The 19642-nt window shown below is 30.9% G+C and overlaps 1 protein-coding gene across 1 annotated transcript in view; it reads right to left on the minus strand.

The window, feature by feature from the left end:
* Positions 1–13387, minus strand: part of LOC129748913 (uncharacterized) — a 42932-nt gene extending 29545 nt beyond the window's left edge. The window contains exon 1 of the mRNA XM_055743719.1: positions 12585–13387. Within this exon, the coding sequence (XP_055599694.1) occupies positions 12585–12630 (46 nt within the window). The 5' untranslated portion in view covers positions 12631–13387. The remainder of the gene's footprint in view (positions 1–12584) is intronic.
* Between the last annotated feature and the right edge of the window lie 6255 nt (positions 13388–19642).

Raw genomic sequence — 19642 nt, forward strand, 5'->3', positions numbered from 1 at the left:
TTTGCTCTTTTCTTTAGACAATTGTTTGATAAAATTAAATTTTTTGGATAAATATTAGTAATTTCGTAATCAGCATTCATAACGATCAATTCAGAAGAAAAATATGCCGTTTGGAAGGGGGATCAATTGTACCCAACTCTAGGGGATCAATTGTACCCATAATCAACATTTTAGAAAAAAAATTCTGAAAAAAGTTGAAAGTTTTCCATTGCTTTGAAAATATGGCATGATGAAGTTCATTTTACGCTCGAACGATTGATACATTGAAACAAATATTTTTTTCATAATTTTACCATGTAAGGAACATTTTAAAGTGATGAAAAAAGATCTTCAAGTTACATTTCGTGAAATTTTTCAAACAAAGTTCAATTACTCAAACAATTATTTTGTTAAAAATTTTTAAACTACAAGCATTGTTATTTTGCGCATTTTGGCACATTTTTCTTAAACATTTGATCTTTGTTAGACATTCCAGTTTCGAGATATAGCTAAGGAATCAAGTATCCCCAGGGATCAAGTATCCTCATTCTCCCCTATGGTTTGACCCGTTACGACTCAGTTAGTCATCTACACAATAATCTAATAGGATGCTCTCTTCAGCAGCTCTATGCTTTTCGATCCTGTGTGTTTCTTCATAAAATCATGGTCACTCGTTATCCACCGACATTGTTTGAGAAGGTTTCCCAGCTTCAAGGTCGCCGGATGCGAAATCTAGTGGTTCCTACAAATCGCACAACAGTCTTCGGCAACTCCTTTTTCGTCAGGGGAGTGGTAAATTGGAACAGATTACCTGCTGATATGAAGCGTCTTAGATCAGAAGCAATTTTTAAGAGGGAATGCTTACCTTTTTGGAATAATCATTAGAATTTGTTTAAGGGGGGGGTAGGGTCTAACACTTTCAAAAAATCGATTTTTTTATTTTTTTATTTTCTTATTGTAAAACATTTCAAGAATGTTGTGTCAAATTTTCAAGTCAATTGAAGCAAAACTGTAGAAGTTATAGGCCTTTATCTCCTCCTATCTAATACTGCAAGAAAGCAAGAGCAGAAACTTCAAACGCGTTTTTCTCGAAAGCACATTTTTAAAGTCCGTGGACATCGTCATTTGAAAACTACTTATCTGATTCTTTTCAAATTTGGAACATATTTTCTACATATAAAATACCAGACCCCAACGTTTTCTTTTTTGATTTATTTACTTTGGGGAGATTTTAGAGGTGAAAAATGGCGGATTTTTAAGTGAAAAATCGTAGTTTTTACTTCAAACAGCCACAAAAATTTCATAAAAATATTTTTAAGTTAAATAAAAACGTTGGGGTCCAGAAAAACATCTATTAAAAATATTTTGCTCTGATTTTTTGACTTCAGATGATTCTGTGCTGAGATACAGTGTCCACCGCTAATCCTGTTTTCTAAAAGGCATCCTCGAAAATGCTCCGTCACCGGCTCATTTTTCAATATTTTTCTACGAAAAAATTACTAAATGTTCTTTTAACAATGCTTTGTATAATGCAAAAAATTTGAATACATTTGTTTGAACGATAGCTCTAGAAAAAAATCATGAAAATGGTGTTTTTTTATACCCGTTAGACCCTACCCCCTCCTTAAAGGACATAGAAATTAAGAAGTAATAGTGATAAAAACTCACCGAAACACCGAATGTAGTATTTTTAAAAGGTGTAAACCTTACGCTACTGGAATAAATAAACAAACAAACAAATTGCCAGCTCTTATTTAACACATTTTAGCCCCAGTTGTTCTACTAACCGACTTATCGTTACGGTCATTGCTACAGGAATTATATCTCGAGTTGTACCATAAATTTTTATTATCGCTCTATCAGTCTTAATGGCTTGTTGTTGTTGTTGATCAGTGGGATGCATCCCACAACATGTATGTATATCAGTCCGTTCGCCCTTACGAAAAGTATAGGCACCGAGCACATTTTTACGTAACATTTGCAATCGTGATGTTCCATTCCATTGGGAAGAAGGTATCAATTATCTCGTTTATAACAGACAATTTGCCGCACATTTCTTCGATTATCGATAAGTTCAATGAATGATCATCAACATTTCTCCTAATGCTAAGAAGGGAAAAAAAATACAATTTGAACATTCAGATTGTAAGTAACTTTTTTCGTGGATTGAATTAGAAAACTTTCGTGACTCACTCTGATTACGAATAATCCAGAAAAATCCAGAAACGAAAATTATCCATTGAGATGGGAGACAAACCGGGAATGGCAAACAATCACCTATCAGTCAGGTTTCCATAAAATTGATCCAATTACCAACCTGGTACGTATTCAATTATGGTCAATGAAGCTGCAATAATCACACTTGATGACGACGACCATGCTGCATCGAACGATTTGATAAATGCAATCCACGCTCTGCTGATTGAATGACAACAAAAAACCGCAAATGAGAAAGTCACTTTGTGAATTTTATATTTCGGCGAACGTCGCCCTGATTTAAACGATTTTATTATAATGAGTGAACTGTTCCGGAAGTTTGATGTGCATTCGCAAATTGACAAAAATTCAATTTTTTTATTTGAGGCACCTTCCCAAAATTTCAATTGGATTTCGTAACGAATAATCTGAATAATCTGATCCAGTCTTTTTTTTACGGAATTGAACAGCAAGCAGTCATTTTTCCCAACAACTTATCCATTATAAGTGTGGGAAAAAATACAAAAAAAATATGTTTTATCGAGCCATGCATTTGAAAATAAAATAAATAGAAATGAGAAATGAGAAATGAGAAATGAGAAATGAGAAATGAGAAATGAGAAATGAGAAATGAGAAATGAGAAATGAGAAATGAGAAATGAGAAATGAGAAATGAGAAATGAGAAATGAGAAATTAGAAATTAGAAATTAGAAATGAGAAATAGGAAATCGGAAATGTGAATTGAGAAATGAGAAATGAGAAATGAGAAATGAGAAATGAGAAATGAGAAATGAGAAATGAGAAATGAGAAATGAGAAATGAGAAATGAGAAATGAGAAATGAGAAATGAGAAATGAGAAATGAGAAATGAGAAATGAGAAATGAGAAATGAGAAATGAGAAATGAGAAATGATGAGAAATGATGAGAGATGAGAAATGAGAAATGATAAATGATAAATGATAAATGATAAATAAGAAATGAGAAATGAGAAAGGTGAAATGAGAAATGAGAAATGAGAAATGAGAAATGAGAAATGAGAAATGATGAGAAATGATGAGAAATGAGAAATGAGAAATGATAAATGAGAAATGAGAAATGAGAAATGAGAAATGAGAAATGAGAAATGAGAAATGAGAAATGAGAAAGGTGAAATGAGAAATGAGAAATGAGAAATGAGAAATGAGAAATGAGAAATGAGAAATGAGAAATGAGAAATGAGAAATGAGAAATGAGAAATGAGAAATGAGAAATGAGAAATGAGAAATGAGAAATGAGAAATGAGAAATGAGAAATGAGAAATGAGAAATGAGAAATGAGAAATGAGAAATGAGAAATGAGAAATAAGAAATGAGAAATGAGAAATGAGAAATGAGAAATGAGAAATGAGAAATGAGAAATGAGAATTGAGAAATGAGAAACGAGAAATGAGAAATTAGAAATTAGAAATTAGAAATTAGAAATGAGAAATGAGAAATGAGAAACGAGAAATGAGAAATGAGAAATGAAAAATCAGAAATTAGAAATGAGAAATGAGAAATAAAAATGAGAAATGAGAAATGAGCAATGAGAGATGAAAAATGAGAAACGAGAAATGAAAAAAATACATGAGAACATTAATCTCAGAACTGCAATTGAAATAATCTGCTAATAAAAATCAAATTTAGAAAAACACAACTTGGGCGAATGATTTTGATTTTCTACTTTGCGAAGTTTCCTGAGAATCGTTACATTTTGAAATCGTTAGAGCGGATGAACGAGTAACAAATGTAACTAGCAGTTACACATCCGAAAAGCCTATTGTAACTACTCATATGAAGTCCCTGTGATGCGCTGGTTTCCACAATTGTCATCGAAATGCGTTCCCGCCAGAGCGTTCGATAAAAATAAACAAACAATCAAAAGCTCCAGCTCCAGCTTAATGATCGGTTGCGATTTGCTGTGAACAAGAAAGACGATCGCTGATGGCAGACGGCGTTTAGGACGGTTCAATGCAGATCTTGAGGCCGCGGCATTTAGAGCTTTCGGGGCCAAGAATTCGCTAATTTTTGTTCATTCATTCTTATAGGATCAAAAATCAAAATTATTCTTACTAAAACCTTCTATCTGCTTTTATTTTTGAACAAACCAAAAAAATACAACTGTACTGATCCAAAAAAAAACACGTGTTTGGTTTGAATCTAATCGTTATTGAACCACCCTATAAAATAGTTTTCTGGCTTCCAACCTAGGGCAATGATAACTATCCAATTCAAGCCTGTGGGAAATCAAAATTTTAGGATTGTGGGCTTCGGGTGCTGCTACAATAAAACTTTCTCTTTTTCCTTTTTTTTGGTTGAACTTTGAAATTCAAGCATTAAAACGTTAAAGGATAAAATCTGAAGAAAAAGTCAAAAACGAGGAAGCATTTTATACCATCCTTCCCAGGAACGGAGAGTCACTGGACGAAAAACTTGCAATGCGAGTGGCACGTGGCCATTCCTAGATTTTATGAATCGATAGTTTTTACGGCCCATTCAAACATTTGTTGGTAGGAAAATTTGCAAATTGCTATCAAGCCGGGTGACATAACAGGAGATGTCGCGTTTGAAAAGATAATTTCTAGATTTTTGCACAACATTGTAGGACTGCCACCAGACGATTGTCGTTAAGATTGGCAGTAGCAAAATTAACCTTAGATAACAGGGCTTGTATTGCAAATTTTTTTGTTAACAAATATTGATTGATATTTTCTTACCAACCAATATAATTTTGAATTTGGAAAAGTGGAAAATTTTGAGGTCTGAACAAAGGTTGAATTAGCAAGACTGAAATTAGACATTTCAGTACGTTGCAAGCTGATGATCGAGATTCATATTAAGATAATCGCATGTATGAATTCCATCTGCGCATTTGAATACCCACAGCTGTGCATTAAACTCGGGGGCAATGTGACATTTTGTAAGACCGTATCAACCTTCGCGAATTACGGTCTTTAGTGCATTTCCGAACGCTATAATTTGCTTTTCCTAGCGACTCGTATTATCCACTTGTCGGAAGCTTTGATAAGGTAGGGACTAAATCGGTAATTGATAAGATTTACATTTTGTTCGATAACAAGTAAAAAGCACATTTGAAGCCTGGTTCTTGCAACATATTGTACACAAATTTAATCTCCGGAATTATAATCAAATTTGAGAATTTTGGCAAAATTAAAAAAAAAATGACAAAAATAACAAAAATGACCGAACTGACAAGAAACACGGTAATCACAAACATGCCAAATTAGCAAAAAAAAAAAAAAAAAGAATGAAGAAACTGGCAAAAATGACAAAAATAACAAAAATAACAAACATTACAAAAATGACAAAAATGACAAAAATGACAAAAATGACAAAAATGACAAAAATGACAAAAATGACAAAAATGACAAAAATGACAAAAATGACAAAAATGACAAAAATTACAAAAATTACAAAAATCACAAAAATTACAAAACTAACAAAAAAATTAAAAAATATTACAAAAACAACAAAAATTACAAAAATTACAAAAATTACAAAAATTACAAAAATTTCAAAAATTACAAAAATTACAAAAATTACAAAAATTACAAAAATTACAAAAATTACAAAAATTACAAAAATTACAAAAATTACAAAAATTACAAAAATTACAAAAATTACAAAAATGACAAAAATTACAAAAAATGCAAAAATTACAAAAATTACAAAAATTACAAAAATTTCAAAAAATACAAAAATTACAAAAATGACAAAAATTACTTAAATTGCAAATATAACAATAATTACAAAAATTACAGAAATTACAAAAATTACAAATATAACAAAAATTAAAAAAAGACAAATATTACAAAAATTACAAAAATTACAAAAATTACAAAAATTACAAGAATAACAAAAATTACAAAAAATTACAAAAATTACAAAAATTACAAAAATTACAAAAATTACAAAAATTACAAAAATTACAAAAATTAAAAAAATTAAAAACATTACAAAAATAACAAAACTTACAAAAATTACAAAAATTACAAAAATTACAAAAATGACAAAAATGACAAAAATGACAAAAATGACAAAAATGACAAAAATGACAATCAAAGACAAAAATGACGAAAGTGACAAAAATGACGAAAGTGACAAAAATGAAAAAAGTGACAAAAATTACAAATGAAACAAAAGTGAGACAAAAATGATACAAAATTGATAAAAATATGATACAAATATGATACAAAAATGATACAAAAATGATACAAAAATGATACAAAAATGATACAAAAATGATACAAATATGATACAAAAATGATACAAAAATGATACAAAAATGATACAAAACTATAAAAAAGAATACAAAAATTATACAAAAATGATACAAAAATGATACAAAAATGATACAAAAATGGTACAAAAATGATACAAAAATGAAATGAAAATGTCAAAAAATGATTAAAAAATGATATAAAAATGATATAAAAATGATACAAAAATGATACAAAAGTGATACGAAAATGATAAAAAAAATGATACAAAATTGATCAAAATAACAAAAATGACAAAAATCACAAAAATGACAAAAATGACAAAAATGACAAAAATGACAAAAATTACAAAAATGACAAAAATGACAAAAATGACAAAAATGACAAAAATGACAAAAATGACAAAAATGACAAAAATGACAAAAATGACAAAATCGACAAAAATGACAAAAATGACAAAAATGACAAAAATGACAAAAATGACAAAAATGACAAAAATGACAAAAATGACAAAAATGACAAAAATGACAAAAATGACAAAAATGACAAAAATGACAAAAATGACAAAAATGACAAAAATGACAAAAATGACAAAAATGACAAAAATGACAAAAATGACAAAAATGACAAAAATGACAAAAATGACAAAAATGACAAAAATGACAAAAATGACAAAAATGACAAAAATGACAAAAATGACAAAAATGACAAAAATGACAAAAATGACAAAAATGACAAAAATGACAAAAATGACAAAAATGACAAAAATGACAAAAATGACAAAAATGACAAAAATGACAAAAATGACAAAAATGACAAAAATGACAAAAATGACAAAAATGACAAAAATGACAAAAATGACAAAAATGACAAAAATGACAAAAATGACAAAAATGACAAAAATGACAAAAATTTAAAAAAAAAAATTTCAAATATTAAAATATAAACCAAAACTACCAAAATTAAGAAATAACAAAATTACAAAAATTGCAAAAATATAAGAAATCACAAAATTAACAAAAATTTTAAAAATTACAAAGATTACAAAACATTACAAAATCACAAAAATAACAAAAATTTCAAAAAAATAAAAAAATTAACAAAAATAACAAAAATTACACAAATTACAAAAAATACAAAAATTACAAAAATTGCAAAATAAGAAAAAATTTGAGAAAAAAACAAAAATTACAAAAACTCAACAATTGCAAATATTACAAAAAAATTTCAAAAATAAAAAAAATTACAAAAATTACAAAATTTACAAAAATTACAAAAATTACAACCATAAAAAAAAAACCGAAAATCACAAAAATAACAAACTAAACAAATATGATAAAAATTAAAACTTTAACAAAAATTACAAAAACTAAAAAACTCAAAAGATGAGAAAAATTTCAAAAAATTGTAAAAAAAACAAAAATGGCAAAAATTTCAAAATTTTAAAAAATGGCAAAAATTACAAAAATTTCAAAAATTGCAAAAATAACAATAATTTCGAAAAAAACAATTGACAAAAATTACTTAAATTAAATAAATTAGAAAAATGACAAAAAGTACAAAAAGTACAAAAATAACAAAAAATAACAAAAGTTACAAAAATGACAAAAATTAAAAAATTACAAAAATGACAAAAACTAAAAAAAAATTACAAAAATTACAAAAATGACAAAAATAACAAAAATTACAAAAATTACAAAAATTACAAAAATTACAAAAATTACAAAAATTACAAAAATTACAAAAATTACAAAAATTACAAAAATTACAAAAATTACAAAAATTACAAAAATTACAAAAATTACAAAAATTACAAAAATTACAAAAATTACAAAAATTACAAAAATTACAAAAATTACAAAAATTACAAAAATTACAAAAATTACAAAAATTACAAAAATTACAAAAATTACAAAAATTACAAAAATTACAAAAATTACAAAAATTACGAAAATTTCAAAAATTACAAAAATTACAAAAATGACAAAAATTTCAAAAATTACAAAAATTACAAAAATAACAAAAAGTACAAAAATGACAAAAACAACAAAAATGACAAAAATTACAAAACTTACAAAAATTACAAAAATTAAAAAATTAAAAAAATGACAAAAATTACAAAAATTACAAAAATGACAATAATGAAAAAAATTTACAAAAATTACAAAAATGACAAAAATGACAAAAATGACAAAAATTACAAAAATTACAAAAATTACAAAAATTACAAAAATGACAAAAATTACAAAAATTACAAAAATTACAAAAATTACAAAAATTACGAAAATTACAAAAATTACAAAAATTACAAAAATAACAAAAAGTACAAAAATTACAAAAATTACAAAAATTACAAAAATTACAAAAATTACAAAAATTACAAAAATTACAAAAATTACAAAAATTACAAAAATTACAAAAATTACAAAAATTACAAAAATTACAAAATTTACAAAAATTACAAAAATTACAAAAATGACAAAAATTACAAAAATTACAAAAATTACAAAAATGACAAAAATTACAAAAATTACAAAAATTACAAAAATTACAAAAATTACAAAACAAACTTAAATTTAGAAGATAACAAAAATACATAACAAAAAATTTCAAAAAATCGAAAAATTACAAAAATTAAAAAACTGACCAAAAATAACGAATTTGCAAAATTGCCAAAAATGAAAAAGCTTTTTTATAAATGTTGTCAGTTTTTATTTTATTTATTTTTGCATTTAAATATGTCAATTTTGTTAATTTGGAAAAAACTGTGATTCTGGTCAACTTTGCCATTTATCAATTTATAAATACTGTCAATTTAGTTCATTATGTTTTTTTTTGTCAATTTTGTGAAATTTGCAAATTTTGTTTTCTTTCATATTTTTTACAATTTTGTCAGTTTTGTCCATTTGGTCAATTTTGGTACACTTCGTATGTTTTGTTATTTATGTTTTTTTTTTCTATTTGGTATATTTGGTCAATTTGTTTGTATGCCAATTTTACAATTTTGTAATGTTGACCATATCTTAACATTTGTTTATTTTTAAATTAGTGTATTTAGCTATTTTTGTCAATGTTCTTATTGTTTAAAATTTTGTCAAATTAGACAATTTGAACAAATATTATGCGTTTTTTTAAAAGTGATTAAATTTAAAAAAAAAAAAAAAGAACAAATGGATGAAATTGTCCCTGTTAACAAAATTGACAAAAATAACAAAAAAAATTAATTTAATAAAATTGAAAAAAATGACAAGAATTGCAAAAGGACAACATTGAAATTGTTTGATAGTTTGTAAAAAATTACAAAATCAATAGTGAATTCGATGAATTATTGGACCCTACGTTACCGCATCGTATTCTACGATTGTTATTTTAAGCACAGAGAACAGACGTACAAGCTCGAACAAAAAATCGTCAAAAAAGTGTGTAAAATTTCAAATGCTATCACCCAAAAAATACGTTAGAAATTGACTACAAACAGTGCCATCTGTTGCGCCGTTCAAAAGTTACAAATCAACTTCCAAGTGCCCAGTTTTCAAAAAGGCGTAATCGTATATGAGCTCACAGAAAATGAATCCAATGTCTCAGTAAAATGGACGGCTTCAATGTATTGCTAAATAAATGAAATCAGAGTTACTTTTAACTGGGCGAAATTTCACTTTCTTTATTTTTGCACTACTATGACAGTTAAGATAACTAACAGCTTCAGTTGAAAATTTTGCACTTCTTGAACACTAATTTTTGTAAGAAAATGCACCACCTATGTCCAGTCAAATACAAGAACATTCTTGACGATCAGTCTTAGGCCGATGACATAGTGAGTGCGATGCGATGGGAACCGGCGAATGCGATTCAATGCGGCGAACCACATTTGAAGAAAATGTATGCGAATCGCTTAAACCTGACATACTCAACGCGGCGAAGCAGATGTCAATTTGTTCCGCCGCTCGAGTTCGCATTGGCCCCGTTCGTCAATTCGCATCGCATCGCTCTCACTATGTCATCGGCCTTACCCAACAGTATTGATTCTAGGCATCTCAAAGCGGGTTACTTTCACATATCACTTTAGCATCCAGCTGTTCAAAACTATGTATTTCTAACAAATTTGAAGGAAAAAGATAATATCTAACTTTAATGATTATTTTTTTCATGCAATATGATGAACGTTCGTTCATCAAGTTTCGAACGAAACTTCAACAGCGATTTTCTTGAAGCATGCTAAGCAGCACATACGACCTATAGAAAAATGACTGAAACTTAGTCAGCTTTGTTTTGACAGTTCTCTTTTGTGTGTTTGGAGACATCTGGTGGCCCAGCCAAAAGACAAAAATTGGTTCAAAAAGGGTGTTGGGATTTTTACACAACTTTCGTGGGCTAGCTTGTATGTCTGTTCTCTGTGTTTTAAGCAACAACTTTTTTAATGTAATGTTTTTATTCACTTCAGAGGTTACCCAGAGCAAACGTTGAATTATTCGAAACACATTTTTAAGTATCGTTTAATTAAATTGTATTCTCGAAACCCAAAAAGAGTACATTGAGATTTTACTTATTTAAAAAAAAAAATATGGAAACGGGATCATACAAGATTTTCCAGGATCAAGCTATTCGAAAACCACCAATTGGTTTCAAATTATCTAAAAATTATGGACCCATTATTGATTCATCATAGATTTACTGCGTTCCAATTTCTTTAATCATAATTTTATGATTCATAATTTAGAATTCTATGATTTGTTTATTGTTTGTGTCATACGTAATAACAGACGTACAAGCAAATCCACGAAATTTGTGTAAAAGTTCCCACGACCGTTTTGAACATTTTTTTATATTTAGCTGGACCACCAGATGTCTCCAAACACACCAAAGAGAACTGTCAAAGCCAAACTGAGAAAAAAAAAACAAAATTTTGGTCAGTTTTGAACAGGTCTTATGAACTGTTTGGCATGATTCAAGAAAATCGCTGTTAAAGTTTCGTACAACTTTCTTCACGTTGCGTATAGTAAAAATATCTTAAAAGTTAAGCGTTATTTTCTTCAAGCTAGAAGTACTAAATTTATAACAATGGGATGCAAAAAAACTTACTTGTAAGTAACCCGCTTTGAAATGTCTTGAACCAGTTCTGATGGGTAAGACGGATCGTCAAGAATGTTCCTAATTGACTGGATATAGCCGATTTGTCCTCTAACGATTCCCGTTAAAGAAGTGCAAAAACTTATTCCAAAACTGTTAGTTATTTCGACTGCATCAGAAGTGCAAAAATAAAAGGAAGTAAAATTCTGTCCAGTTAAAAAACTCTTATTGCATTTATTTAGCAATAAATTGAATTAGTTTATTTTAGAGCGGCGTTAGCTTAAAATTAATAAGTTCCTATACGATTACGCCTTTTCGAAAACCGAGCACTTGAAAATTTGATCTGTAACTTTTGAACGGCGCAAGAGATGTCACTGTTTCAAGTCAATTTTCAACGTATTTTTTGGAGGTCAGCATTTGAAATTTTACACACTTTTTTGAAGATTTTTTGTTCGAGCTTGTACGTCTGTTCTCTGTGGTAATAATACAGGCTATAAGAAAGGCTACAATCCACTGTCAAGTTATTAAAGCGGGTTTTTGTAATTCGACATGAACATTTTGACCACCTCAATGTACATATGTATATTCTAAAACTGCTTTAATGTGGTGTTGACTTCTATTATCAGCAGAACAAATTTACCAGTAAAATTGACTAGTTTCAGTTTCAATACTTTGTTTTGAATATCATAATTATTCTGAACTAATTATAACTTGGTCGGTACTCGGCAAATTGACTTGTGCAATTCACAACGATAAGGAAGTTATTAGAGTATTTTTATTGAGTCGGTGTATTTGATACCATGTAGTTGGCACAAGCTTAAATTGAACCCAAATTTTAAAATGAGTTGTGATTTGGGACTTGTTTGATAAACTAGACATGTGTTTGAAAAAATCAGCACTAATTTCCCCTTGATTTTATAACCATCCAGAATTTTTCAAAAGTTTTTAGTGGTCCCATTAGAAGAACCTTGACTTGAATGACAATTGTTAGAGGGTCTATTATAAAAACTAATAATAATAAGATGAAGAACATTTCAAATTACGTTTCAAAGAACAAATCGCAATTTTCCGCATCGACTTACCTTCATTTTCTTTGACCAATTTCGCGCTGACAGCATCGGTTTCCATTGTTTGTTGCTACTCTCTATTCTTGGCTCTTTAGCCGGAATAATTGATGCTTCCGAAATCGCGAATTACCAACGAGAGGACAAATGCCAGTCAATCGCCAGTCAGCTCTGCTTCCGATTCACTTTCCCCAAGGTCACTCTTGTGTGGAGACTCACGGGAAAATCCGAACCAATCTTCAGGAGTCAATTATCGGATTTTGTTTTGATCACAGCTTCACTTTGTTTCTGAGATCGAAAGGCCGCTTTGAACTTTGCCTCGCGCAAAGAATTACTCCAATCACTAGAAGTAGATCGTCAACACCTTTGGAGTGGCGTCAGCGCAATTTTGCGAGTACATCAAGTAACGGTCCTCACGACAATTGATCGTCAAGCGTTCTTAGGGTTGTTCCGGATCAAAACTTAACTAGTTCTATTCTAGATAGATATTTAATGGGAAGGTGAAACTGTTTTCCATAGAATAGGTACACATTGTTCACTTTCTAAATCGGCGTTCCTCGAAGCTTTCAATTTCACCCGGCTTTGTAACGTAACTTGAGATTTGATCTTTCCACCGGCGGGCGGCGGGCGATCACGCTAGAATGCCGCAAAAATAATTAGAGCACAAACTGTCCTTAACCGGTAAGCAAACTTCGGAAAACTTAGGATCTCTTCCATGAATTCGATCGGTGCAATTGTTTAATAAACGCAAAACTAGTATTAGTCCGCAGCTCTTCTCTTGAATGAACCGTTTCGTTGATCGCGTCGTAAGAGACTGACGCCGCGGCCGGTCGATTCGAATTAAGTGGCGCGCGCCAAGCGCCAACCCTAAACACAGCTCAAGAAGTTGGACTGCACGCGATTCTAGAATATGGACGGTGTGGCGTCGAACAACTATCTACTTACTGGGGAGACCGCGTGGTCAATTCATCAGAGACCGGCTTCGGATGATGATGATGATTATCATCATCAAAGTTATAGTCATCGATTGTTTTGATTGGCGTCGTCGTCAATTTTGTGAGAACTATTTTTCTCGCTCTCTCGGAGATGCAGTGCTGTGCGTGTTAAGTGAAACATGTTTTTTCTTCAAGAATGTCTTTTATGTATGAACCACATAAAACGTTAAATATTTTAATATCAAATTATTGTGATTGAAATTTCAAAATCTATTTTGTTTGGAAACTAAGCATACCTGGAAACTAAGCATACGAATCACCTTCCCGTCCAGATTCCTTAACTAATTTATTTTCACTTCTTATCGGTGATGCAAATAAGGATGTGTTTCTCTTATGTACAGTGGGATACGGAAATTTAACTTATTGGTTCATTTACCATCGTAGTTATTATGTTCATCGTTTGTAAGGAAGTTTCTTGCAAAGTTGTCGAAATGAAATCTATGTTAGCTTAGCTTAGCTTAGTTGACTACTTATATCCACCTTAAATTATTGAACTTGAAGTGCTTAGATATGATATTTTATTTAAAACTTCAGATAAAATATTTGATTATACTTTGTTCAACTTACGCACTTCAAATTCCATGACCGATGGTGTGGCTAAGCAGAACAAGTTCTACCTCGCCAATGGTTGCTACTCCGTGATTGATCGAGGCCATCAGCTTTGTGCAAGGGCCAAAAGAATGGTGCTTGGGACTAGCAGTTAATTCACAATTCACAAAACTCATGCTTGGGTTACCATGACATCGAGCATATTGTTTGGTCGTGTGAGGACCATCTTATCGCCAGAGCGAATTTGATTGATTCCCTTCGGGCTCGAGGTAAACTGTGGTAGACCTAGACTATATGTTCGAATTATACCTTTTTCTTTTTCCTTTTTCTTTTTTGTCTATCGTAGTTTTGAATAATGAACGATGAACTCAATACTTGAATCCTTAAAAAAGAAAAATAGACAACATTGTGAAAAAAGCCATGTGAAAAAAGCTATGTTAATTAAAACAATGGTCTCCCGGCTCCGTTAAACTAATTTGTTTGAGCCGTTTCAAATAAACGACTTGTAAAAAAAAAACTCATGCTCTGCCTTTGAAAATGATCAATAACGGCGCCGGACAACGTCTTAGTAATCAATGAAGAATGAAGAAAGGATTGTTAGTAGGATACTTCATAGGATCAAATAACAACCTTATGTCCCTGTATATTCCGCAGATTAATTTTGAAAAATTAAGGAACAATGGTAAGTCAATATTACCAACTATAGAAACCATCTATACGTCTGCGAATCTATATTCAAAAATCCATGGAAAGGGTTTTGTTGGTAGGGGAGAGGTTTTAGATAAGGATCCATTTTGGTGAATGGTGTGATCGAGTTTTCCAACACCCTATGCTCCTAGATTTTTCTTAAGGGAACTCCTATTTCTAACTTTGAGGCAGTGATAGAAGGTTTTGAAGTAAAGTGAAAAATTTGTATAAATTTTCTTCAAGCTATGTTGTTTTCCTAAATAATTGTAGTTCCTGATACACAAATCTGTTTTAAAAAACGACCTTTTAGATTGAATATACTTCTATCAAACTTCCAAGAATATTTATAAGGAAATATTTAAAATATTAAAGTTTTGTTAATGGATGAAGTGAATCTTCTTTTTTTTCTTTTAATTTTAATATTGTTATGGAGGTTGTGATAACTGAATAAGATCGTTTTTGACAACTCATCAGTGCAATTTGACTCTTTGCCTCAGTTTGCTTTCTTGATTGCACGGAAAAAATAAATCAAAATGTGTAGAAATTAATTGAACTAAAATTCACAAAAATTAAATAAGAATTTAACACTTGAATGTATTCGGGGGAACTGGAAGATGGAATATACTCACTTATAATGTTAATGGTGAAAACAAATTCAAGTAATATACTTTCAAATACATAGTTCTTTAGATTTCTTGCTTTCAAAATATTAAGCAATGAAATTCTACTTGTTTTAACCCTTTCCTTCCCATGGTAGCACAGGTGATCCACAACTTTGCACAGCTCGCATTTGAACTGAGCGCGTTGGATCAACACCATTTTTTCACCGAATGTGTAGATATGAGTGAAGAAACATTGCACAAAATTTGAAGAAAATTGGTTTGCTAGGTTTTGCTTGGCAGATCAAAAGCTGCAAAAAGTCGGATTTTTTTCGAATTTAAATCAAGTCGTCATTTGTTGTTCAATTACTTGACAAGTTTTCATAATTTCCTTCAAATAAAAATACTGACATGCAGAAGGTTGCTTATGCAAGCAGAATCAAATGATGGTTTACTTAGATTTCAACTAAAACATATAAATTTTTGAGTAAGTACAGTGGATCACTGGTGATACACTGGGAACAAAACGTACTTTTCTTCTTGTGAAGCTTCTTATAAATACTCATGAAAAATACTCATTTCGTCAACAAAAAAATCGCTTCAGGATAGTTATTTCATCTGCTTAAATGATCACATGTCCCGAAATATTTGTAAAAGTTCGTGATATTCTCGAAAAACGGCATGTTTTGTTTTCCTTGCGCAAAGTGTCATGGCGGCCATTGTTCAAGGAAAAAATGAAAATTTCAAATATTTCAATAAATAGACTTTCGAGGGATGCGTATACCAAAGAAGTTTTTTATCAAATAGAATCGTTTTAGTTTGTGATCAATGAAGTGATGAAATTCCATGTTTTTTTTACAATTATTTCCTGTTTTTCATTTGCACTCTAGGTGTTGTTATCTTTTCGATGGAGCACATATGATCCACCTCAAAACCAAAATTTATCAAATGGATCATTAAAGTAGGCTTAAATTATGCATCTTTTGTTCTAGAACTCCAGCTGTAAAGCAATATTTCTATTTTTAAAACGTGAAAAACCTCGTGGGAAGGAAAGGGTTAATACTGTCGAGATTCAACTGAAAATATTAAACTATCAAAAAAAATTATGTTCCTGTTCAAAATTGATTGTGGTGTTGATTATAGAATAACTCATATCAAGCTGATACCAGAAAATTTTCTTTTACGACAATGTGAAATTTCATAGATATTCATGATAGATATACTCTGATAATAGACTTTAAATATTTTAATATTTATGATAAATTGTGAGATAGTGAGAACCCTTAACATCGTAAAGCATGAAGCACTACAAATCTGGACGCACTGTTTATTATAACATAGCGCTACTAGATGTCGGATCTAGAATTTTTTGACAGTACTTTGTTTGGAAATGTTTCCTCTATCAGTGCTGAAAATTTCATTACGATTCGTTTTGTTCCAAAAAAGTTAAGGCGGCCGCACAATAGCCCGTCCGTCGTCGCGTCGCGTTGACTTTTAATTTTGAGGATGCCATTTTCCGTTGTACTAAAACGCAAAACTTGTTCTAAACGGCAGCGTTTTCCAGCGTCGACGTTTTGGTTTTGAAAAAAATCAAAATTTCAGCGCGTCAGCAGGATTTGAACTATTTGTTTTTGATATTTTTCGTCAAAGATGCAAACAAACAGATTCAAAAATCATATCATCGTCATTTTATCTCTTCGATGATACAAATTTCATTCAAAATTCATTGAAATTGATATTTAAGATTTTAATATATTTGACATAATGATGAAATCATAAAGAATTTATTATAAATATTAGCTTGATTTATATGTTCTCGTTTTTCAGTACAGTAATACCTCGATATAAAGCAACGAAATTTTTTTTTTCGTTACTTTATATCGAAGTTACGTTATATCGAAACACTATAGTATACATAAAATGGTCCTTTGGAGCATCGATAGTGATCGTAAATGTGAAAAAGTTGATTCTAAATTCCGTTTGTACGGATTTAAGGAACGTAAAAAAATAATATTTTGTCACAAACTCAAAAATTTTGTTTATTTAATTTCAACAAACATTTTCAGAAACAATTAAAGTGAAGATTCCAACAAACATACATATTTTTCACAATTTTACAATTAAATTTAATCTGTTCTTCTACTACTTTGTCCATAACTAATGACCGCATCTGCTGCAATAAAAATTGCATATTAAGCGGCCAACCGTTCTCCTCTGCATATTTGATAGCCACATCAAAACTGTTTAAAGCAGACTGCTCTGACTCTCGTGAATAATCGTCATCTTCTTGTAAACTCGATTGTGTCTAGAGATGTAAATTACCATTATTATTAATAATAACATCAATGATAAAAAAAATAGATTTTTAGAAACTTACAGACTGCGGTGGATCATCTATTGTTGACTGCGAACCCTCCACATTGTTATCCTCGTCTGGATGATTGGGATGCAGGATACTTGAAACGATTTCGTCATCATTTAACGTCGCGTATTCAGCATCTTCTTCGTCGATCTCTTCCGTCTGCTTCTGCGGGAACTGAATCCCATGATTGTGCAACCCAATAGATTGCATCCCTAATGTTTTTTATGTAACTTTATGTGACTTGATCATTTGAATTATGTTCTCGTCCATTGGCAGTATTGCCGCAGTGGTGTTCGGTGGTAAAAATATGGTGAAGATCGACCCATCTTCGGTTTTCAGCTCATCTGCATTAAAATGCGCAGAACAATTGTCTAAAACAAGAGCAGCTTTGATAGATAAACCAGATTCTTCAAGAAACTTGGTGATTTTTGGCACAAACTGCTCAAAAAACCATTTTTTAAATAAAGTTCTGGTCATCCAGGCGTTTATTGTTGTTTATTGTTTATTGTTTATTGAAAATAATATCATCTGACATAGGTGTCTTAATGATCTACTTAATACTATTTGTACATAACATTATAGGCATTCTTAGTTTCGTAATTTTACGCTTAAATCAGATTCAATCCGACGTCTAAAAATTGAAATGGATACATTAAAGTCAAAGTGTGTAAAATGACGTAAAAAGCATGTTATTGCGGAACGTAGAGGGTCGTTGCTGCCATAGCGTGTACTTCTTGATTTTTAGAGAGAGCCAATTTCGATTGCGAAGAGTTCGTTCTGGTGCATAGATGTTACATCGGGAAAGCAGCCATGCGCAATCGATTTCGTTCCGTAAAATCTTTGCCACGAATAGAGATTGGCCGATGGAATGGCGATTCGATAGCGTCTGGAGACCAAGCAGGGCACAACGATGAGCATAAGGTGGCAGGTTTAAAGGATTCTCCCAGGGTAGCTCACGAAGAGCATAACGCACAAATCGTCGTTGAATTGCCTCAAAACGCGTAATCCAAGCATCTTCGAAAGGCCACCATACCAGGTTCGCCGATTCCAGTATAGATCGAACCAGGCAGCAATACAGAGCTCGCAAGCAGATCGGATCGGTGAATTCTTTGCTCAAACGTATGATGAATCCCAGCATGCGGTTTGCCTTTTCAAGTACCACAGAGTAATGACGTTTAAAAGTCATACGACTGTCCAATAAGACGCCAAGATCCTTTATTTTCTCCACACGATGCAACTGCTCACCCAGTATATTGTAATTATACAAGAACGGATGTTTCCTGCGCCCAAATGTTATAATACAGCACTTTGAAACGCTCAAAACCAATAAATTACAGGCACACCAGCTCACTACTATGTCCAGGAAGCGTTGTAACGCGTAACAATCAGCTAGACTGTTTATAACTAAATATATTTTTAGATCGTCTGCATACTGGAGAACGCCACATCCCATGAGTAGCAAATTTATATCATTACAGAACAGCGTAAACAATAATGGACCCAGATTGCTGCCTTGTGGTACGCCAGAGTTTGGAATGAAATCAAAAGATTCAGCAGAACCAATTTTAACAGCTAATCGGCGATTCGTTAGGTAACTTTTTATCCATGCACACAGTCTTTCGGAAAATCCTAAGCGTTGCAATTTTTTCAGGAGGATTTCATGATTCACTGAATCGAATGCAGCTGATATATCTGTGTAAATAGCATCGATTTGTTTGCCGCCATCCATTGTCGATATACAGAAGGATGTGAAAACTGTTAGATTTGAAGTTACCGATCGTTTAGGGAAAAATCCATGCTGATTCTCAGAGATCCAGTTCCGACAAGCTGAGAGCATAACATCGTTGACGATCCTCTCCAATACCTTTGAGCATGCAGCTAGCG

Source organism: Uranotaenia lowii, chromosome 1, assembly GCF_029784155.1.
Source record: "Uranotaenia lowii strain MFRU-FL chromosome 1, ASM2978415v1, whole genome shotgun sequence".
Classification (NCBI taxonomy): Eukaryota; Metazoa; Arthropoda; class Insecta; order Diptera; family Culicidae; genus Uranotaenia; species Uranotaenia lowii.